The sequence below is a fragment of the Micromys minutus genome (assembly GCF_963924665.1).
Source record: "Micromys minutus genome assembly, chromosome: 16".
Lineage (NCBI taxonomy): Eukaryota > Metazoa > Chordata > Mammalia > Rodentia > Muridae > Micromys > Micromys minutus.
This window is the reverse complement of record NC_137985.1, coordinates 42,360,365-42,384,579: the sequence shown is the minus strand read 5'-3', so window position 1 is coordinate 42,384,579 and position 24,215 is coordinate 42,360,365. Positions and strand designations below refer to the sequence as shown.

Below are 24,215 nucleotides of genomic sequence, written 5' to 3'. Positions count from 1 at the left end.
ACAGTGGCTATCATGAAGACTGACAATAGGCTGTCAAAGCCCGAAGTTTTAAATCGTGTAACTAATACCTTTTTCTCTGATCTCACATTCATTAGGGGGTCTTTCATTGCCAAAAGGAAGGCAATATGCTCCTCAGACCAAGCACTGGCTTACCCTAGGATTATAATCCTCTGTGTAAACATGTTACAAGTTAAGCAGCTATCATCCAAAAACCTAAAATCAGAAAGGAGTTGAGTATCCAAAGTCCTCAAGTTTTTTGAGCACTGGTATACCATCACAAGCAGAAAATGTGTCTTCAATGGACCTGAAAAAGTGCAGACACACTTAAGAGTACTGTGCTAAGGAGATGGCTCGGTGGCCATGCGTGCTTCTCACATAAGCATGAGAACCTATGTTTGGATCTCTATCAGCTACAGAAACAGCTGGACATACAGTGTCAGCGCCTGCAATCCCGACTTGGAGGCAGAGACTGAATGGGGGAGGCGACATGGCTCTCTCACTAACCCAGTGATCTAGGCAATTGGTGAGCTCCAAACCCAGCAGAGACACTGTCTCAAAAAGATATGGAGAATAAAATAAGTACAAAATAAAAAGTGGTGGAAGACAGGCAATGTCAGCGTCTGGCCTCCATATGTCATGTGTAAGTCCACACACATGCACACGTACATGTGCATGCATACATGCACCACACATACAAAACACAAATAATATATTGCAGAACATGACTTTCAGACAGTGTTATGTGTAGGAAACAATTCTGGGTTTGAAATTGGGTCCTATCACCAAAATAATCTCATTATATATGTGTGAATATTCCAAAACGCAAAAAAAAAAAAAAAAAAAAAAAGCGTTTTAACTGGTTTCTTAATTAACTTTGAGCTCATCAAGCTGAGGAATGGATCTGGGGCCAAAGAAATTTTACCAAGAAATTACACATTATAAGTTTTCTTATCAACTGGCCATCCCACAGTGACACATGCATGTGTCACCAGGAATAACAGGCAAGTTATTACTACAACAGTGCTCCTTAACAAAGAGTTCTAAAGCAATCTGCAGAGTTCATACAAAGGTCATCTCAGGCTCTGACTGATCTGATTCCAGGCCACTTAAAGCACTGTCAATGGACTGAGGCAGCCCTGCATCACATACCATCCTCTTGAGGACATTCACGGACCAGTAGGATATCTGCAGCCCTGCATCACATACCATCCTCTTGAGGACATTCACGGACCAGTAAGATATCTGAGGCATGTTCCTTTCAGAGAGCCAGAGGGTGAAAGAGAATAGGTAGAACAGGAAACGGTTTTTCTGCTGTTGGCTCAAGGTCCTGGTTTATTCCATTGATTAATCAACTCTCATGGCATAGGGAGACATTCTACCTTTTTAGTAAGAAGAACTATATTAGCATAAGTTAGGGTTTTACTTCTGTAAACAGACACCATGACCAAGACAAGTCTTAAAAAGAACAGCATATAATTGGGCTGGCTTACAGGTTCAGAAGTTCAGTCCATCATCATCAAGATGGGAGCAAGATAACGTCTAGGCAGACATGATGCAGGCAGAGCTGAGAGTTCTAAATCTTCACCTGAAGGCTTCTGGTGGAAGATTGCCTTCCAGGCAGCTAGGGTGAGGATCTTAAGCCCACGCCCACAGTGACACACCTACTCCAACAAGACTACACCTAGTAATAGTGCCACTCCCTGGGTTGAGCATATACAAACCATCTCAGGTACGTATCCTGGGAGGTGGGAAGTATTGGGTCATTATTGTAAAGCCACTACACTCAGTTAATTGCATATGCTAACAAAGCTCCAATATGAACTGAAGTCAGAGTATCAAAAGGAGAACTCAAGGCACAAAGTATTTGAAACAACGTGGTAGTTTCATAAGTGAAACAGATCTTATAATCTTAGAGATAAATTATGTAAGCTGACATTAAGTCAAATATGACTGCACATTCACATACATAATTGTCTTGACAAACCATCACTAAACTCTCAAGGCCATTATTAATGCCATCAAGAGAATGGGGGCTGGAGAGATGGCTCAGTGGTTAAGAGCACTGACTGCTCTTCCAGAGATCCTGAGTTCAATTCCCAGCAACCACATGGTGGCTCACAACCATCTGTAATGAGATCCGATGTCCTCTTCTGGTGTGTCTGAAGACAGCTACAGTGTACTCACATACATAAAAAAATAATTAAAAAGAGAAATATAATGAATAAAGTGACTTGCCAACAGCCACCCAGACACCAAGGAAATGCAGCGTTTCTAACAGGACATCAGGTACCAACCACTTCAGCACCCTACCACCACCATAGGGCTTTGCTGGGTGTGAGATATCCTGACACAGGAGAGGGTTGCCAGTCCCACCCACTGGTGCTGTGGTTCTGCAACTGCACAGCTTCTGCTACACTCTCAGCTGGAGTGGAGACAGAGCCTTTCCTTAAACCCCAGGCCTGTTTAGAACTGCCGTGGGACAAAACCATGGAAGCATCACCTCTTCGTTTGAAAACATTTACTTATTTGTATTTGATGTGTTTTGGGGGTGTTTTCCCCGCATGTATGTATGTGTATTCACCATACATGTACCTGGCGCCTCTGGGTAAGAAGGCAGGAGATCCCCTGGAACTGTGGTGATGGTTGATTGTGAGCCACTACCCGGTGCGGTGCTGGGACTGAACCCAGTCCTACACAAGAGTAAGGACTGCTCTTAACCACCGACCCATTTCTCGGGCCCCTTCTCTGCTTTTCTGACTGCTCTGCTGAAAAGCTAGATAAACCGGTAATCAGAAGCAAACTGGAGCCAAAATCCTGAAGGCTATAACAGAGACGTGATTTCTGTTGTGCTTCGTAATACCATAGTGTACCAGAAAGGGCAAAGAACGCTTCACTTTCTACTTAATAGATTTTTGATAGGAGACTGTGTGAGTGTATTTGAGAACACAGATGTCAGTACAGCTATTGTGGGGGTGTAAAGGGGAGCATACGTTTAGGTTGGTTATGAATGCTTTCGTAGGGAGAATAGGAGCATTCTTTGCTACAGAAGTCATCTTTCTGTCCACCAAAGGCTGAACTCCACTAAACCACTCCTATCTCCCAACATGTGTCCTACACAAAGCAAAAGGGCTTTCTGGTTGAGATCTGGAATACGCTAGCTTCTGCTGGAGGTCTCCCTCGGGCCAAATCCGAAATGCCTGTAGTCAGTGGGCACACTGCCTGCCTGAGAATCTGTTCTCCTTGCTCAAGTTCTTTCCCTGGTGCTGCCGTGGTCCGGAGTTTACTGTGGCTGTAAGTAGGGGGTTTGCTAACCGGGCCCACTTGAGCTGGGTAGCGATGAGAGCAAGTGATAGTGTTTGAAAATACAGCGACCGCTTTTCGCCTTACGGGAGTTTAGAAACTACTGGGATGTTTTTTCTCTCTTAGGCAAACTCAGAATTTCCCTGGGCGGCTCTCTGCAAAGAGCGGCCCCTTCCGTTGGCTACTCTCCCTGAGTTTGCAGTTTCTGGAGCCCGGAGCATGAGACGTTGGGGGCGGGCCAGCCCAGGGGGCTGCTTTCCCTGCAGTGACGTCCCAGGAGGTGGAAGAGCAACCAGCGTCTCTGAGCCCTTCCGGACTCCGCCCAGTGCGGGGTCTGTGGATTCTTGGGAGATGCAGCTGTCCTGGTTGCAGTCACCCAAACGCAGTCGCCGACTTGCCCACTTCTCTGCCTTAGTCCCAGGGTGCCGGGAGGCGCTGGAGTCCAGCCATGCAGCCCGGAGCAGCGCTGCAGGCCATGTTGCTGGCAGTGCTGCTGGCCAAACCCAGGAATACGAAGGGTCGCCTGCTGAGCGGTGAGTTTGCATCCTGGGGAGGGGGCTGGGACCGGAGCACCTGAGGTCCAGTAAAGCTCAGCAGTTGAAGACTGTCGTCTTCAGGGCCACTGCACCCCTTCTCTGGCCCTTTGTGTAGTGGGGGAATCCCCAAATCCACCCCAGGACCCAATCAGCCTTCCTGAGTCTCTGCTTCCAGAGAGCAAAAAATGCAACCAGATCCAGTTCCTGGGGCCACCCTGGGTATCCAGAAACGCTAGAAGTATGTTCTCTCCCCGGGGTCACCAAGAGGTGAGAAGGATGTAGCTTGGGTGGGGCAGTTGGCAAACTTGCTCCAGTGAGTGCCCCTTGAGCACCACGCAGTCTGTACCCTTCTAATGGAGGCAGCAGGTGCTGGACCCGCAGGGTTGTGGGAACCCGGTACCTGTTACTCCCCTCTGAGGGGAGGGTGGTGGGAGCGCATGGAGTTTGGGAAAGCGTCTAGTTGGCGCGGAACCAGCCCAGCCAGGCTCCAAGAATGACTCTATGCTTCCTTCCCCGTGTGTGTGTCACTGCAGCCTCGGACTTGGACCCCAGAGGAGGTACAATGTTTTTTCTCCTTCCACTAGATCTGCATGTGGGGCCGGGGGGGGGGAGCGTGGGGGGAGTCAGTATCTTTTTATGGGCTTCCCTTTGGCCAAGAGGGATGAAGGAGAATGGGAGTCTGATTCAAGAAATCTAACTTTGGTTTCAGGATGCGCGCACGGGATGGTGGTGGGGCGGCGGTAGTTGGGAGGACCGCTCAGTAGAGGAGCTGCTGCACGGTTAAGGCTGCATGGCTCTGCACTTGGTGACAGGAGACCTCCTGCTTGCCCTTTCCCTTCCTGGGAATGAGGGGGGGGGAAAGACACTTCCTGAAGGCAGGGGAAGCAGATGGGTCCTGGGCCTCCTTCCAGCTCTGGTACTCCCTAGCCTATACTAGACATGCCCACAGCCTGCACCATACAGGAAACTCTATCAAGGTGTTAAGCTTTCTCTTGGCAGTCTGGTCTGGAAAGGCGGAACCACTAGTAAAAGCAACTCCAGCTTGTTGTGACAGGTTTGGAGAGACTCCGGCCCAATGTCTACATTCTCCTTTCTGGAACACTTCTCTGCTGAGAAGCCCAGCTTCGGAGCATGCCTCGTAACAGCTTCTTCTACAAGGGAGGCAGTACAGGACACTCCCAGCTCCTTGCCCATTGAGAATTTATCAAAGCCTGAAGTTTTGGGGAGAATCTTGTATTGGTCCTTCACAGATACTGTCTGTGGCCTTTTGACTTGCGTGTTGGGCAGAATAAGCATTGTCTTTCTACAGAGCTGGAATACATGTTGGGGAAATTAAAACAGTCCAGAAGGCATGGTAATAAAAAAAAAAATCATTAATGTCTTCCCCCCTAGCAGCAATTTATACCTGTAGCCTGAAGTTTGCCTCTTTAATTACAGGGACTAGTTCCTGGTTTTCATTTTGTACCCTTTGATCCAGAATCATGCTGTGGGCCCCTGTGGGTCAGGAACTGGCATTCCTGTATTCCCAATACCTATCACTCCGGGCAAGGGGGGGGGGGTTACCAAGTAAATGCTGACTGAACAGAGCGGCGACTGGGCTGTGCTCCAGCTGCAGCAAGACTTAGGTCATGCAGACCTAAGCTAGGGGGCAGCCTGTGCTAGTGAACAGCTTGCTGCTTGCTGCTCAGTGGAACCTCATCCATCTTTCTGAAACAGCCTTCGGTCCGGTCCTTCAAGCTGCAATCCGATGAGAGACAGGCTCCCAGTGCAACCTGAGCCTGTCAGGGCGTGGGGAACCTTCGAGGCAGTTCAGTGATTCAGGTGTGACTCTACACCCAGATCTGGATTCTGCCTCTGCCAATGCTTCCGATGGCTTATAGCAAATTGCTTTCTGCGAGCTTCAGTCTCCTCACTTACGAAGCGAGGCATAAACAGCCCTAACACGAAGGACTGCTACGAGGGCCAAAGGAAATTATGAAAGCTTTACCATAGCTAATGGGACATGGGAAAAGTTTAGTGAACTCTAGGTATTATCTTTAGGTAAGAGATCCGATTATCAGCAGCAGAAAACCCCTATAAATGCTTTTAGCTTCTGTTTACACCAGAGCTGAGCAAGCTCGTTCTACTGCATAGATGGGGGACTTCAGGGTAGAGAAAGCCAGGATTGACTTCAGAATGTCCCTTTATACGAAGGAAGCACTTAATAGCAACTCTTATTCTAAGACCCGTAATTCCACAAGACTCCCTAAGAGCATGAAGGTCAAGTGAAGTCATAAATATTTACCTACTCATTTTAAAATGTAGAAACACCTTCACCAATTTGCACTGGAACAAAAACATGGACCCCCCTACACAATACCAGCATCAGCGTTTAAAATCACTGTAACTTTGTGTTGCAAATACTACTAATTTTCTCTAAAAATCTCGAGTGAAAACAGTCCACAGATGGACAATCAGAATTCCTGCCCAGAGACGGCTTCATCCAGATGTTTCTAAGTGCATCTGGCTACTTCCATGGAACGCTGAAACAGGTTGTCTTCTCTTTCTCCCCTTCTCCGCTCTAGGGCAGCTGGTCTGCCGGGGAGGGACACGGAAGCCTTGTTATAAAGTCATTTATTTCCATGATGCCTTTCAAAGACTGAACTTCGAGGAATCCAGAGAAGCCTGCATGAAGGATGGTGGACAGCTAGTCAGCATCGAGACCGAAGACGAGCAGAGGTTGATAGAAAAGTTCATCGAAAACCTCCTGGCGTCTGATGGTGATTTCTGGATTGGCCTCAAGAGGCTGGAGGAGAAACAGAGCAACAACACAGCCTGCCAGGACCTTTATGCTTGGACAGATGGAAGCACATCACAGTTCAGGTAAGCATGAGGACCCCTTGACTCAGAAAAGAGACAAGCAGGACCCATGGTGTCGGCTTCATGAGAAGGTCCAGGCAGAGCCGTGGTGGCAGTACCAACAGAATGACCACCAGCCAGAGCAATATGACAGAGGTGGCAAACTCAGCCTTGAGTTGGGCCCAGAGTGACCTGTTCAGGCAGATGAAGCCCAGCAGAATGTTTTTCAATAGCATGCCATGCTTGAGGGTCCGTGGTTCTTTGACCCTTAGAGGTAAGACTGTATTGAGAAACTTAAGGTTCATAAAGATGGGACCAGGACTCCAGATCACAGGGAATAGTGATAAATGACCAAAAATCAGAGCCAGTATCTTACTCTGACCATGGGTGGAGACTTTAAGAAAGCCACAGTCTGTAGGAAACTCTTAAACTCACAGCACCAAGATCCTGATAAGCACTGATCCCCCACTGTACTCAATGACATTATTCTCAACTCTTCCTAAAAGATAGAGGGACAGGAAAGGTCATTCTTAAAATGTCATCATTACAAGGCAATACAGGAAAAGATGGAGCAATCTACCACAAAGTTCATCTCTATGTGCTAGAGTTGTAAGTCACTTTAAATACCTAAATGATAAAATACAAAGGCCTCAAAGGCAAAAGACCTAAGCAGAGGCTCTCAACCGAACTGCTTATACTATTATGTGGGAAGCATACACAGATTAAAGGATAATCTATCGGACTAGAGAGATACCTCAGCAGTTCAGAGCAATGGCTGCTCTGGCAGCAGACCCAGGTTAGTCCCCAGCACATACATGGCAGCTCACAACTGTCTATAACATTTCAGCTCCAGGGGATTTTATGCCTTTTTCTCACCTTTGCAGGTACTGCATGCACACGACACGCAGATGTACAAGCAGGCAAAACATATCTCTCTCTCTCTCTCTCTCTCTCTCTCTCTCTCTCTATATATATATATATATATATATATATATATATATATATATATATATAATAAATAAAATATTTTAAATGATGGTTTAAAGTAGTTTATCTGTTACATTAAGACATCATGCCAGCTCTCACTGTATATTGATCACACTTATCAGATCTCATCTTCATATAAATTGTAAGATAACCCCCCCCCCCCAGGATTCTTCTAGCCTTCTCTTCCCAGAAGAAATTTTGAAAGACAAGGTTCAGAGTAGGAAGAGTATCTCTCATCAATGAAGATGGTCTTAGAGCCACAAGTGACACTGGCTGGTATTACACCTTCATTGTCACATAACATACCCTGCCCCTTTTGCGGGTCTCAATGGCTGCCTAGCGTAACCAGACCATCATCTCTGAAGAATGCGAGGCTCTAGTCAACTTGCACTTCTGAGCCCAGAGTTAACGTACTTTCCCATTGACTTTCAAAAGTGGGATGTGAAAAATGAAGATATTCCCAAGTACATAATGTGGAAGTCTCTTCCTACCAGTAACATAGAGCAGCAAGCCACCCCTCCCATGTAAATATCCTCCTGCCCAAGATACTGACACCTGAGATACTGGCATCTCCTTTTCTGCTGCTCTCTGAACATAGAGACCCTCGCCCCCAAGTGGCAACATGGATTATGGCTCAGTTAGACTCTTGGTATGTCTTCTAGCAAATGTAGTCCCCTCTGGAAACTAAGTACCTACAGACTCCCAGATCATAGCATTGCAGAAATAGAAAGTACAGACTCCATGGGTGAGGATGGTTCCCAGCAGAGGAGCTGCTGCCTTTATCCCTTGGTTCCAGACGCAGGAATATCTTAGAGATACAGAGTTGTGGAACCTGTTGCTTTAAAGTATTTGAAAAACGATGTCTCTCTCCAGAGTTCAATTACATTCAGGCTGATGCTTCAGCTGTGGCATGTAGACGACAGTGATGCTCTCAGGTAAGAAATGTGACACCTCTGGAACCCAGAGAGACTGGCCAAGTGCTATGTTTCCTTTAAATTATTTTATGACAAAATAGTTATTTAATCTGAGGGGGGTGTTCTGGCATTCTCTAGATCACTAGATATCCATGTAGCCCAGTGAAATAATAGGTCCTGACTATTCACATGGTTTTTCTCCAACCTTCTCGAATGTACATATCTTCCTAAGGTCGCCAATAAGCCATCCTTTTTGTTTTGAATTCTTTCTTGCTCATCTGGTGCAGCTGATACACTGTTCAGCAGTATAATGAGCCGGTGTGATTTTCTTCAAAGTTCATGAAAAACCTAGGTATTATAACTGGGTGTGGGGGGATCAAAATAAGGCAAACTATAAGTATTTACTATTATCTATTCTCAAGGATTATGAGCTGTTTCGGAGCCTCTTGAGTGTGGTAACCAAATCTGCATACTCCTGAAGCAAGGGTATCACATATAGGACTTGGCCACATTTAAAGCTCTGCAGGGTTGAATGTGTGTTCCTCTTACGGAATCCTTTGGGATCTGCCTGGGGTTTTCAGGAGTCAGACGATGAACCCAGCGGAGGTTTGATGGGAGGCACCCCTCTGCACCATCAGGCCTTTGACATCACTGCTTCCTGCTGTCTGTCTCTGGACATGATGCTGTTGGTGAGGGGAACACATCTCAGAGATTCACGCTTGGCATTCTCCACTATACTAACCTCAGGAGCCAATGCGGAACTATACCAGCTACTAAACAAGTCTATTCAGAGGCCCTGGGTTCCATCCCCAGCAACTCCTAAATGTAGGATAAAGGAGGCACACAGACCTATAATAGGATCCTTCCTCCTCCAGAGGTAGAAGACAGAGGACCAGGACTTAAAGTTCATGTTTGGCCTCAGCTGGCTAAAGAACTAACTGGATGAACTACATAAACCCAGCTTCACAACAACAAATAAAAAAATTAGAGCCAAGCCATATATTTTAGAACTGGGCCAATGTCTACTGATTAGGACTCACTGTGAGCTGACTGATTAAACATCTTACCCCAGTGCCCATTCTTACCCCATGTTTAACAATTCTAGCAATATTCACACATACCCCTTTCACAGGTGTCCCGTTATTTGGTTAACTTAGCAAAAATTCTTCTGGAGAAAGAACAGAGGGTTTTCTTATCATAGGCATCTGCCACAGGATTGTAGGATTTTCTTCCTAGATAGCTGGCTCCTGCCTTTGTCTGTGAGTTGTTGAAAGTGAAATTGGGCTCAAATTCAAATATTCTTCCAGGAATCAATAAATCAATCTCTCTCTCTCTCTCGCTCTCTCTCTCCTCTCTCCCTCTCCTTTCCTCCCTCCCTCTCCCTCTCCTTTCCCGTCCCTTCCTCTCCCCCTCCCTCTGCCCCCCTCCCCCCGCCTCAGATGAAGGAACATAAATCCATAAGGCTGTAGGGAAGACCAGTTGGGTTGCAGGTAACTGATGAGATACCAAGAGCCCCTAGATGTTCCGGCATAATATCCACAGGTTTTTTTGGGTTTTTTGTTTGTTTTGGTTTTGGTTTTTTGTACATACATTCAGCTGTTGTTCAAGGAACTCGTTCAACACAGTAGGTTCAACAAAGGCTCTCCATTTTGGCAGACAGCAGCACAGGACCAGAGCAGAGTCATATGAGGGTACTGCCTGAGGAGAAGCTTGGGAAGTCACGGGCAGAGCAGACTGTCTAGATAGTCTAAGAAGTAGAGCAAGGTCCTAGTGCTGGGCAGAAGCAGATCAGGTACTCAGGCAGCCTACAAAACCCAACCCTCAGTAAGGCAGGGAAAGTGCTTGAAAACTTAAACTCAGTTCCAGGAACTACTGGGTCATAAAGCTAAAACTACAATAAACCTTTTCAAAGAGTTAAAGGGACAAAAGAAAGATACTTCACAGTAGACACAAGGGGCTTGTTTCCTTGATCCTGTACATGCTCAAAAAACAAACAAAAACCAAGCTACCTCCTCCCCCCAGCCCCTCTCCTACTTTGGCAGCCTCTATATTTTGGAGAATCTCCCTCAGATTCTCCTCTTCAGTCATCTGGGGCTGGTAGATTGGAAGGCAGCTAGAAGGAGGCAGGGCAAGCTCTGAGTGACATACGCCATCTCTCTCCTCGGTATGTCCAGTCTCTGAAAAACCAGAGATAAAGCCAAAAGAGAAGGCAAGCATTAAGATCTTCCGGACTAGTTCCGTGCTAGCTGCTGTTCCTCATAGCTACTCCGCAGGCCCGAGAACATAAAATATTCTTCCCTGCCTAGAGGCAGTGGCCAATGTCAGATGATTGAGTGTGACAGCCACACCGGCTCAACAGCGTGTGTCTCGATGGCTTGGCAGCGCTTCAGCTCCTCCATCTCTCTGCATCATGGTCAGAAGCAGAATCTGACATTTACGGTTCAGTGAAACCTGAGGAGAAAAAGCAGAAGGACACGCAAGCCTTCTGGTATGTTTTTCCAGTGCTCTCTGTTGTCCGTTCCTCTTCCTTCAGGAACTGGTATGTAGATGAACCTTCCTGCGGCAGCGAGGTCTGCGTGGTCATGTACCATCAGCCGTCAGCATCTCCCGGCATCGGGGGCCCGTACATGTTCCAGTGGAATGATGACCGGTGCAACATGAAGAACAATTTCATTTGCAAATATTCGGACGGTAATGACTCTTTTCCCCCCAACTCTATGGCTAACTTTCCAACCGCTTTCCCCATCTCAAAAACAGCTGCTGGTACCAAGAACTTGTTCTATACTCACCGAGGAAGCAAATGCCAGGAATGTTAAACTTGGAGAATTCTTGTAAATGGAAACATACCGACACTTCCTCGCTGAGAAATAGTTCTAGCAAAGGAGAGGATATCAGATGCAAAAGGGCTGAGAAAGGAAAGGATCTCATTTACTTAGGATAAGAAGCAAGACTTGTGTGAACACCCAGTCAAGGCTTCTATTGTGAACAGACACAAGCCTTCACCCATTTCATGTGTAGTCGGCTGTGCGAGCCTGAAATAAGCTGACAGTTACTCTAGCAGCCACATGAGATTATTTCTTGGAGTTTAAAGAAACATACTAATGACAAGGCAAGTGACAAAGTACCCCAGCGTCACCGGCGGTCTTATACAGCAGACACTTCAATACATTTAAAAGTCCCCAGCCAACTGCCATCTTTATATTTGCCTTGCAAATTTAACTTGCATTTGCTCCCAGATCTGCAAAGAGTTGGAATTGACAACAAGCCTATACATAGTCTTACTCCGCTGAGTTCCCAGACTCCTCTATTCAAATTGACTTAGAATCAAATGTAAACTCATCCTTGATCTGTCCCTGAAGCCAACTGCTTAGCCCCAATTCCAGTCTTTCCCTACAGGAGTAGAATGAATTGTTAGCTGTGGCCATTATAATTGGGGACCAAATACTATTGCCATTCTTAATTGTTTGAACTACATTATACTTGTGATAATTTTGTGCTGGAAGACATTCTTCCTCACCCATTCTAGCCTCTGATGAACTCTTCCCCATACCCTGTCTCTCCCCACCACATGTGATTGCCTAAAGTAGACAGGCTGCAGAGCCCTGGACTGGTTTAGGGGGGTCACCTCAGAGAGCAAAGGAAAGCACTGGTCACACACTAGCTTTTCATTGTCCATCATTTTTGTTTATTAAATTCTATTGACTTCATGGTTTAAATGGTTTAGCTTCTTTAACGATTTTTCTAAATGAGAGATTTTTGAAATTTGCTTTAATATCCTTTTATTTTTTTTTAAACTTGGTTTCTTTCTAAAAAGACACAAATTACCTCTAGCTTGTATTATTACCTGAATTAATTTGACTGAGTTCTTTGCATTAAAAAGATCACACACCCTAAGAATTTAATGAAGAGTCTAATAAAAGACTATTTACAGAGGTGTAGCCCAGGAGCAAGAGATGAGATGGTATCCAGGGTTTATCTGCAACCAGAAGTGCCCCCACCTCTAAGTTTAAAGGGACAAAGCAAGAGAATCATTTTGGCAGGACACAGAGGGAGGGACCTCAAAACTACAGAATGCAGCTGCTGGCAAACCATCCGACAGGAAGAGGAGCATGAGGAATACATGACGTGAGCTCTACCTTCTGAACCCAGCCTTTGCTTCCCATTCGCTAGGACCAGCAAGGCACCAAAGAGCAGGGATGCTCGGTGAATGGTCCATGGAGATCAGCCTCCCCGGACATACATCTTAGATCTTATACAGGGCAGGGCCACAAAGAGAAGCACTAACGCTTGCCCTTCCCAAGTCATATGCCCACAAGATAAATTCACTCAGCTTCCTGTGCAGGGAAAAGGTTCTCCTGCTAAGACCCTGCCTCGTTTTACAGCCTCACCTCTCAGCACTCTCTGCTCCTCTCCCTCACTCCTTTCCAGTACTTTTGAACTCAGTGCTACTCCCTGTGCCTGAAACATTTCCCCCTTCCCTGGTCAACTCAGTCTCGCCCTTCAGGTTTCACGTTAAGCATCACCTTCTCTCCTAACAAGTCCCCCTGGTCCTAGAGGATGTAGCCTAGCCCAAGAGGATGATGATGGCAGTGATGATGGTGGTCTGTATGTGGCGTAGCTGAGTCAGCAGGCAGTGAGTAAGGTCTGCAGATTAAATAACAGCATCTTTTCAAAGTTGACTACCTGGCTGTGACCATTGTACGGTGTTTATATAAGAGAATGCACTCCATTTTTAAGACCAAAGTCATTAAGAGTAAAGAGGTCCCATGTCTGTCAGCAACTTACTCTCTGAAGAAAAGTTATATGTATGTATGTAAACATATGTATAGGTGTGTTTACAGATACAAATAATAAGTAGGCAAGGTGGCAAAATGATTATAAAAGATATGTTCAGATTCTTTATACAGTCTTATAAAATGTTTTACGAATCTATAATGATTTCAAGACAAAAAAGATTAAGTCCTGTTGGAAGCCTCTAAGGATCAGACCGCCTCACATACAGAATGTTTATATGCCTGCTTACTTGTTTGTTCCTTTCCTGCATGTGTGTCATAACGTCTGGAAGCATAGATTTCTAGCCACTCAATGAATTAAAAGAGAAATCAGTTCTGTCATTCCCAAAGGATGACACAACACCCTACTAAACACTGGTAAGGGACCGTGAGGGTGAGTGATCATGTCTGAAACTAGATTTCAGAATGCGATCATGTGGGATCGGTGGCATGCATGCCAGAGTGTGTGCTAAAGAGACAGAAACATTCAGTGGGAATGAGGCAAAAACCAACTGCGGTATGGCAGATACTATGCAGGGGATAATGACCACTGTGCACTACCGTGCTGTGCTCATGGCCGCTGTACACAGATGCTGTGCTCATGGCCGCTGTACACAGATGCTGTGCCCATGGCCGCTGTACACAGATGCTGTGCTCATGGAGACATATATGTTCTATGGACATATATGTTCTATGCTCATGACCGCAGTGTCAGTGGTCAGAACTATAGAAGGATGACCAGTACAGTGATCACAAGATGTCAGAATATAAGCTCTTCAACTGACTTAGAATCTTTCACATTTTGTTGTTTTATCTTTACTAAGTAGCACAATTATGTCCTCTTTATTTAGTTAATTAAAATATCTTTCAGCTAATTATTAGCTATCAAATGTAGGTTATTTAAGCCCCTGTATTTTAGTTCCTTCATGTACAAAGTAAGAAGGAAAAGAAGGAGATGAAGGGTCACCTATAAGTCTGTTATCAAGATTGCGACTGTTTTTACAAAATGCTTAGAATGGTCTCTAGTATCACATAGTATCCTATGTGGGTGAGTTTTAACAGTAAATAACTGGATTTTAAGCATGTCTACATACACATATGTAAAGAAAGAAGATTAATCATTACTTGCCTTTCTGAATAAAATCCCTGATATCTGGACCTGACAACTATATCACTAAAACCTCTGTGCTCCTATGAATTCCAGGCATCTGATTAACATAAGAGGCCCCATGATAATAGAAAGTCAGCCAACAGCAAAAAAATAAAATAAAAATCTGACTTAGCTCTTGGAAATACTTTAAGTATCTCAAGGTTAATCACAAGTCTCTACCTTGGAACTGGCCAATCCTTTACCACTTCTACGTCTTACAAACCTAGCGTTTTGCCATCTAAAATGTCCTCAGTATGAACCAATGATCTATCTTGGACCACTTAGGACAATCCCAGCCAGGAGCTGCCGTTGGGGAGCAGGGATCAATACTGGAGCTCAAGTAGCTCCATGCTGATAAGGTGGAGGCAAACGGGAGCTCAGTATACAAGCTTTCTACTTTCCTGTATGTTTGGAAACCCTAAGATTAAAGTTCTTAAATAGTTAAAACAAGAAAAAAAAAACCCACTGAATTAAAGTTGAAGAAAGGCTAATCTTTATATGCAACAAATTCTTTGACTTAAGCAATCTACCTCCAGTGTCTGTTAACCATTGTTATCTTGGTGACAATAAATAGTTTATTGGAATCAGATGCTATCGCTGATTTCATTAAGATGGAGGAAAATTTAAGTATTGGGTTTTTTGTTTGTTTGTTTGTTTGTTTGCTGCAGATAAACCAAGTGCAACACCCTCTATTAGACCTGGAGGTAAGTCTGCCATATGAAATTTGGGTTAAGTTGGGATATTTCGCAGCCCTTTTTATAGATTTAGGATCATGCCTTTAGAACAGATTAATCAGCAGGAAGACCACTGGTGTATTCCCAGGGAAGTTGGACAGATAACTGTCACATCCAGTTGTGGCAGCTAGCTCATCACCCTCACTCTCTGCCCACTGCTAGCCACATCTGTCAAAACTGAAAAGTTATAGTCTGCAGATTCCATTTAGGATGCATCATCATCCTCATCATCATTGATGCTTGTCATCAACATTATTATGATTGTCAATATAATCAAATGAGGTAAGAAATTAGCCTAACCGATCATTTATGATCCTAGTAGTGAGTCATTGTACCTTTCCCCAGGTATTTTAGTCGTTTTTGTTGCTCAACTCCAACTGCTTGTTGGCTGCTTTGGTGGCTGATCATTGGCCACAAAGGCCGCAGCAAGAATATGAAGACAGGGCTGGGGAGAATGCTCAGTAGGTAAAATGCTCACTGTGCAATTATGAAAACCTGAGTTAGATCTCCAGAATCCATGTCAAAAAGCTTGGCACAGTGATATTCCCCTTTCATCCCATTGCTGGGGAGGCAGAGGCGGGGTTTACTTCCCAGTCCGTCTACCTGAACCCCAAGACTCATGTTCAGAGAGACTCTGTCTCAAAACACAAGGTGGGGAACAGTAGTGGAAGATACCTGATATCAACCTCTAGCCTATATACATACATAAAACACACAAATGCACACTCTTTCACACACATACACAGAATACACAGACACACGCACAATGAAGAGCTCTATTGCAACAAGCCTAACATGTGGTACTCTGCTGTTTTTATAAATGACATTGGCCAAATTGCTGCTGTTCTCATGCATCCCACTATACATGTGGCAAGACCTCAGTGCATGCCTGGACTACAGCACCTTTCTTCACGTTCTCAAGCCCATGTGTCTCTCTCTCAGGTGAAGCAACTGAGCGGGCAACACCCATCCTTCCAGAAGAAACCCTGAAAGAAGACCCCAAAGAAACCTTTAAAGAGCGCAGAGGTACTTGGGAAAGTAGACAGTGGAGTCCTTTGACTAGCAATCACCTATGGTTACACTTCCTACTTTCCTATTCGTGCAACTCCTAAAAATGGGATTAGACAAAGCATCTGTGCCACTGCGAACACTGTATTAAATGCCAGCTTTCCTCAGTGAGTTGTGCAGTGGGTGCCGTTCTAGGACAATTGTGGGAAAAAAGACAAGACAGGAGGTGTGAGTCCAGCCCGTCTGTGTAAAGGCAAAGACTTAGGAACTTTCCTGACCATGGGCGGGGGGGTGGGGGGGGATAGAGGCTGGGAGAATGGATGTAAAAAAACAAGAGTAAAAGAACCCAAGCCATGATACATGCCATCTGGGATCAGTATTTATCAGTGGATCAGACTGAAGAAATGGAAAAGATAACATCTAAAGCCTGCATCATCAAAGGTAAAAGATAGTTGGGGTGATAAGCTGGAGTGCTAATGAGCTTCTGGTTTCACTCTTACCCTGAGTTTCAGGAGGGAAATCTGTGGTTTCATCACTGGGTAACTTAAAAAAAAATTTCTGTGCTTCAGTTTAATCATTTAGTATTTTTATACCTGTCTGAAAGCATCATCACATCCTTAAATGAATTGTAATATTTTACTGCGATTCAGTTCCAACACTGAGAGTCTATAGACACACACACACACACACACACACACACACACACACACACACACTTGGCTTAAATGCACATCCCACAACTCTCACACCAGATAGACACAAACCACAAGTCTGACAGTCCTGAGACCACCCGCACTAATGTTCAACTGGCTACACATCCAGTAGTGCCTGCCAGTCCTGTCGTGTTCAGGAATTCACTGGAGCTCACAGAATTTAGGAACGCAATGCCCATTACTAACTAGAATACGAGCCGAGAACAACCAAATAAAACCAAAGCCAGGGCAAGGTCTGCAAGGGTTTCAGATGGGACCATATGTCTCATCTTCCAGTGGAATCAGGACTATCAACCTCTTTGTTATGGTTTGACTACAAAATACCTTCTGAATGCTCCTGTATTGAATGTTTGGTCTTTACATAGCAGTACTATATGGAAAATTCTGGAAATTTTGGGGGGTAGGGCCTAGCTGGAGGAAGTGGGTCACAGGGAGCATGCCTTTGAGGCTTATACATGGTGCCTAGTATGTTCCTTTTCTCCCAGCTTCCTGTTCACCATGATGTGCACAGCCACCTCCTCTACAATTGCTTATCTCCATGATGTTCTGCCCAGTGTCATGGAGCCCATTCTGAAACACTGAGCTGAAAGTCAGTCTTCCCTCTTTTAAGTTGTTCTTTCTGGAGTATTTTGCTCTCAGCTTATCAAAGGTAAATAACAAACTTCTCCTAGCATACAGTGTCACCCATCCGGGGAGCTCTGTTAGGCTTTGGTGTTCGAAAGTTTTATTCAGTGTTATCACTGTCAGGTGGTATACTTCCAACGGAGAATTCTGGTTCCACCCAGCTCAAAGCCCCACTCTGTCATCACCTGATGGGTCTTCTTAAAGCACCCAGTCTAAGAAATCTCCTTACCATAAATTCTGTTCTGTTTGAGATGCTCGTGAATAACAATTCAATCTCATATCTTAGAAAATGTCAAGTATATAGAACCTTCAAGGACAAGAGATGGAGGATAGCCAAATTCTTCATTATCCAATAGATATATGAAAGTATCTTTAAGAGAGAATAAGGTGCTGTCCAAAGTGGTGGCATCTCTATCACTTACAGTGGTGTTTTAAGTGAATTCTCCATTTTCTGAGTGTGTCTGTTGTTTTTGTTTGTGTTTTTTTTTTTTGATGGTTGTCAAGTTTCTCTAGAAGATCAGGAATCTTGGATCAGTGAAAAAGAAGGGTTAGTCTCTAATCCTTGATTTCTCTCATGGCCCCTGAAGGGAACAACATCCAGTTGTTTCAGAGATTACAGAGTTGAAAAGAAAAAGAAGAACCTACGAGTTTTTCCCAGCACTTAGAGATCTAGCCGAAGCCACTTGGCCTTTGTCACCTGTGTTGGGGAGGTCTGACAGTCTCCTTTAAGTGATTTTTCTCTTCCCTGCAAATGACACTGGGACTTTTGGCTTGATCTTTTTCACTCCTTCTTCCCTTTCCAAGCCTGGGAATTTCTGTGACTGTCTTTGGAAACAAAGTTATCTTCACTATCCCCAACAAGCCCTGTTTCACTAAGAAGATTGTGAGAAAGGAGGACCTTTTTACTCTGGAAAAAAAAAATGATCGAACATGAATAAAAGACACCAAAATGTAAACTTGCTTACATTATCACCCAGATTAATAGGTTGGGTAGAAAGTGCTCCCTTGTTAAAACTAGGGACTCTGCTGACTGGGTATCTGCATCAATCACCTGGGATGTGCTACTTAGAACACTCTATTGACTGTGCTTTGTAAAGCCTAGTTTGAACACACACACACACACACACACACACACACACACACCCCGGAAGGGGGAGGTAATCACCAAGCTAATATATGATTTTCTCTTTTTCAGAGGCTGCTTTGAATCTGGCCTACATCCTCATTCCCAGCATTCCCCTTTTCCTCCTACTTGTGGTCACTTCTGCTGTATGTTGGGTTTGGATCTGTAGAAGGCAAGTAGAACCTACATCATGCAAACCTTTGCTCCCTCTGCACTCGGATGTTGCCTAGTTGACATTATTAAAAGCCGTGACAACTCCAAGAAAAAGACCACTATAGAACCGAGAGTAAATTCTGCCAGGACATGAGGTCCACATGCCAAACAAACAGCATTTCTCTGAGCATCTGTGCAGAGTTGTGATCACACTAGCAGTCCTATGTCCTTTCTTCTCTCTGTGTGTGGAAGATTTTTAAGCGAGGTGGAAGGTAAAACAGTGTTATTCACTTCCTGTACACCCACGGGTCACCCAGTAAAGTGTTCTTCTAAATGTAGGTCCTCATTCCAAAAATGTTTGTTGAGTAAGGAATGACTAATGGGCCACATAAAAACTGTGTGTTCCAAAGGATTCTGGGAAGCATCTGACACAAAGCCACTTTATTCAGAATGAATCAGCCAAATTCTTTTAAGCTGACTTTTCTTTTAAATTGTTTCAAAAGTATATTGTTGCAAAGAAGCTAAACTAGGTAGCATTGGCAGCCCCTGTATGTAATCTGGATCATGTGCTCCTGTATTTTAAGTATATGCAACTGCTCTCTGTTACACTGTGGTTCCCCATCATCAAGGTAGACATTCAAGTAATCTGGTATTCTCACTCTTAGGGAAAAAAAAAAACTTAAGTTGGACTCACTTTGATGAGCAGTTTGAGATACAGCTGAAAAATTCCAATACAAAACCTATTTTATTTAATAATCCCCTCAATTAATTATTATGAGTTTAAGCAATATATATATATATATATATATATATATGTATGTATCATATAATAAACACTCAAAAGTATTAGCAATTACTCTAATCATTTTTGTTGGTAATTCTCTTGAATTTAAAATAGAATTCAGTTAAACAATTACAGATACATTTTCCATTGACTTATCTACAATTGGTTCTTGATTTCCACTTTTAAATGCATTTGTCTCTTTGCTAGAACTGGGGGAGAGGGTTAGTCTCTCTCTCTCTCTCTCTCTCTCTCTCTCTCTCTCTCTCTCTCTCTCTCTCTCGTCTGTATGTCCTTCTTTCCTGTTTTTCTTCCTGGGAACTCAGGGCTTCCCACATGCCAGACAAGTAGCACTTAGCTATATACCCAGTCCCTTAAACAATACTTTTAAGTGTTACAAGCAAAATGCATTGATAGAAGAAGGAAGCAATTGTACTATTGCAGAGTTTAGCAAAAAAAAATATTTTCCAAAATGTTTCTTTATTAGTGATTTTCAGTGGTGGGTATAATCATAATGTTGAAGTAGAGGTGAGCATGAAATATTTCAAGGCAGCTTTAATAACTGATGTGGTGTGGGAACATGATTTCTGTTGGTGACAGAGTCAAAGGCATTATTAATCCTACTCTTTATTTTTGTCTATACTTGCTGTAGAATATGGCTAATTTTGCTTAGTGATGAGTTTTGTTTTATTGTTCAATTGGTTAGGGTTTGGTTTGGTTTAGTGTTATTGTTTTCCTACTGTTTTCTTGGCCCCACATTCTCCAAAGAGTCCTGGAACCTGAACTCATAAATAGCAGATGTAGGAAGCCCATGAGTAGAACAGTTTCCTGGTGTCTCCTGCATGGCTCCCAAAGCCTGTTGGTGTGGGTAGGTGAGAGGCAGAGCAAGGTGACTTCTGAGGTCGCTTCCTCCACTTCAATAGGAACAGGGACATTCTTAGGACCTTGGTCTCAAATACTCAGCCTGGTTCTCCTCTTCTAGGAAACGAGAGCAGCCAGATGCTGGCACAAAGGAGCAGCACACCATCTGGCCCACTCCTCACCAAGAAAACAGCCCCAACCTAGACGTTTACAACGTCATCAGGAAACAAAGTGAAGCTGATTTAGCCGAGCCTCGGCCGGACCTAAAGAACATCTCCTTCAGGGTGTGCTCTGGGGAAGCCATGCCAGATGACATGTCTTCTGTCTATGAGAACATGGCTGTGAACCCTTCGGAAAGCGGTTTTGTGACTTTGGCAAGTATGGAGAGTGGATTTGTGACCAATGACATCTACGAATTCTCCCCTGACAGAATGGGGAGGAGCAAGGAGTGTGGGTGGGTAGAAAATGAAATCTATTACTAAGACATATGAAAAAACTGGCCAGAGTGAAAAGGGAGAACCAGCAGCCTCCGATGTCTTACAAGGGCAACATTCAGAAAGCTTAGGAAAAGGCTCGGGTCTCGGGGGCGAGCACAGCATCATAAGTTCCTTCTGAGTCCCCAAATTCTTGCTGTACTCCTTATCAAGAGCCCCATCCAGCTCAGCCTCGGGAGAAGGCGCCTTGCCCAAGGGGCTGCTGCACAGCAGACGCTCAATGACTGTCGTCAGCCAGTGGCTCTTACTGATGCTCAAAAGCTGGTGCTTTCACTAGTCAGGACTAAGGTGTGCCCAGAAGCTTGGAAAGCCTGCCTCTAGGTCCTGCTTTCCTGCTCTAAAGAGCACAGGCAATCACAAAAACACAAACTGTGGAATCCTCTCAAAGCCTCTGTATGGAAGCCCCAGGCTGGGCCTGCACATCAACAGTTCCCAAACCTGCACCCCACCCCACCCCTGAAAGACATCCAATAAAAAGCAGGAAGCAGAATGTTAGTCAGTCTGTGTCTACAGCCTTTCCTCTGCATGTGGCCTCAGGGGAACTTCTCCCGACATCTAAACTTGGAAAAATCCAACTTGGAAATACTTTTGAAAGTAAAAATGAGCTCTGTGTTTGCTTCAGAGCTTCTTGTTCTCTGGGCTCAGACAGTATGTGCCGTTCTGGAGATGGGTGTCAGCAGCATGGGAAACTGACTGTGTGCAGGGCTGGAAAGAGCAGTAGACATACCAAGGACAAGGAGAGGGAGGCTTCTCACCATCAGAGAAGGCGGCCACAGGCACCAGAGAGGAAGCCACTGGGGTAGGTCCTACTGTGTGCAACAGGAACAGTAACAGTGCTGTCAACTGGAGCTTTACATATTAAGTATACACGTGTGTGTGTGTGTGTGTGTGTGTGTGTGTGTGTCCTCCACTAAATAAACCAGTACTCCATGAAATTGGATGACTCAAAGGCAGAAGCAGAAGAAATATGAGTCACTTGAGTAATGAGAAGGAAAGAATGGGTACCTAAACACAGGTAGAATTCATGGTTTATTGTTCTACAAGAACAATGCTCCCCCTACCCCTGCACATCACAATGTCCTATAACGTATTTATGAATAACTGTGAGAAAGGAGCCCAAGGGCGTCAAACACAAAATCATGATAAAAATATATTTATTGCCTTGGTTGACCGGTACATATTGTATATTTGTACTGTTAAATGACACTATTGTTAAAACTTATATTTAAAGAGATTGGGAATGATAGTGGTCATTTGTAAAACTTTACACCACCACCAAGCAAGAGTGACTGGGAATCAGCTGATTCCAGAAGCCAGCACATAATGGCCTACCTTCGGTAATGAGGAATAATTTGAATATTTAATCATTAAAAGTATAATCAACAAAGAGAATGTGTCTCACTAGATAAAATGGGAAAACATGGGCATACGCCGATACAAAATAAATGAGTAAGTTAAAACTTTGACATGGGATATTTACAGGATTTCAGGTAAAGATCATTCATTGCAGAAGTGACCCAAGAGGCAAACGCCACCTCAGTCAGCTGACCAGGGTGAATACTGTGGCTGACGGAGCGCGCTGAGGTTGTAGAGCTCACACTGTGGTGTGGTGAGCGGGACATGGCATCATATCTCCGTCTAAGTGCACAAGCTGACCGTAAGGAAGCCTTACACAACAGCTACTTGATGGACAATCTACAAAGTAAATGTGAACGCTGACGGCAAAGACCGTGGAAGCAGGACGGGGCAGTTGCAGCTGGACGGCAGCAAGGTGATGGCCGCAGTCGCAACCAGATCCTGGAATGGACCCCCTTTTCCTGTAAAGGGAAACATGGGAACAAAGGTGGATGAAGTCTGAGGATTAAATAAAAACTGTGTTAGTGCTAATTTCCTGACCTTTATGTTGCACTGAGGATATGTCCCCGTGACGCTGGGGATGTAATAAAAGACAATGGACCTGTGGTTTGGGCACAGGGATGCTCTTTGCACTGGACCTGCAACCTCTCCTCTGTTAGAAGTTACTTAAGGAAAACCGTTTACAAATATCATGTCTGTAGCTGTTGATCACATGACTTACACTGTGCCATCCACGCATCTCGGTCAATACACAGGCTGTGGCTGAGAGCATCTAACAGTTTTCAGTCCAAGACAGAAGTAAATGAATTTCTGATAGAAGCATCGTCAGTACCTAGACCCAGGTTCTGGCCCATCTCTCAGATCTTTGCCTTGCCCTTACAGACAGCAGGGAGTTATGAGGAGCCAGCCTGCAAAAGCCAATGCAGACACTCCTTTCTGCCAAGATCCCCTGTCTTTCTCTTTGGGGAATGCAAATCAGTTGTATGATCTAGAATAAATAACCATTAAGGTGTCTTTCAACTCTAAAATCGATATTGTACTAACTTATGTTGAGTATTTGACGGCCTCCTGAACTTGTAGTAAGACACACATAATAACAGAGACAGATACAAGTACGAAATTGCAGAGAATTACACCCTCAGAGGAGAAGCCATTTCTGTACAGACCTTTCTTTGTCTCTGTCTACTGAAGACCAGTAAATGGTTGCTAATTGCTAACTAATGTTAAATTATCAGTAAGTTTTGGGATTGAACATCAGAAAAGGTGACCAGAATGAGTTATCAGATCAAGAACATTAGGAAAGACAAGTTTCCCAAAATATAGTAAAGCCAGTTATAAAGTTTTCTAGAAATATGGGCTTATTAAATGGATAATAACCTTCCAAATAGGTACTTGAATAGAAGATAGAATTTCCACATACTAATAAGAAAATTTAGTCTACCTTAAGGAGTTCAAAGTTAGGGCTGTACTGTTTGTTAATCTGTTTTCACAACAGTTTATAACTTCTTGACAGTAATAGTACACTAAGGACTTAGCCAGAAAACTAGGGGCTGCAATAATTTTTTATACCACCAGATGGCAATAGTAAGATGCCATTGAAATCTGCACCTAAGCTAACACGTTTCTGTCAACTTCTTACATCTATAGTAAGGGGGCAGGCCGGGTAAGAATGGCAGGAGAGGCACTGCACTAAAAAGAAGCAGTTAAAATTTTGAGTTTTGCGTGTAGGGGAACGCCAAGGTGATGAGGTGGGAGAGGGTGGTTGGGAGAGGGAGCACCTTCATGGAGGCAATGGGAAGAAGGAGAGGGGAGATTGGGGGAAAGGGGATAACATCTGAAATGTAAGTACAGAGAAATATGTGTGTGTGTGT

The 24,215-nt window shown here is 44.3% G+C and overlaps 1 protein-coding gene across 1 annotated transcript; it reads left to right on the top strand.

Moving 5' to 3' along the window:
• Positions 1–3,732: 3,732 nt before the first annotated feature.
• On the top strand, positions 3,733–21,640 carry LAYN (layilin). The gene is made up of 7 exons (XM_080930759.1): positions 3,733–3,833; positions 6,401–6,698; positions 11,109–11,266; positions 15,166–15,201; positions 16,174–16,257; positions 18,772–18,875; positions 20,617–21,640. Exons 1-7 carry the CDS (start codon positions 3,749–3,751, stop codon positions 20,974–20,976), a joined length of 1,125 nt encoding a protein of 374 aa, XP_080786885.1. The 5' UTR covers positions 3,733–3,748; the 3' UTR covers positions 20,977–21,640.
• The last annotated feature ends 2,575 nt before the right edge of the window (positions 21,641–24,215 follow it).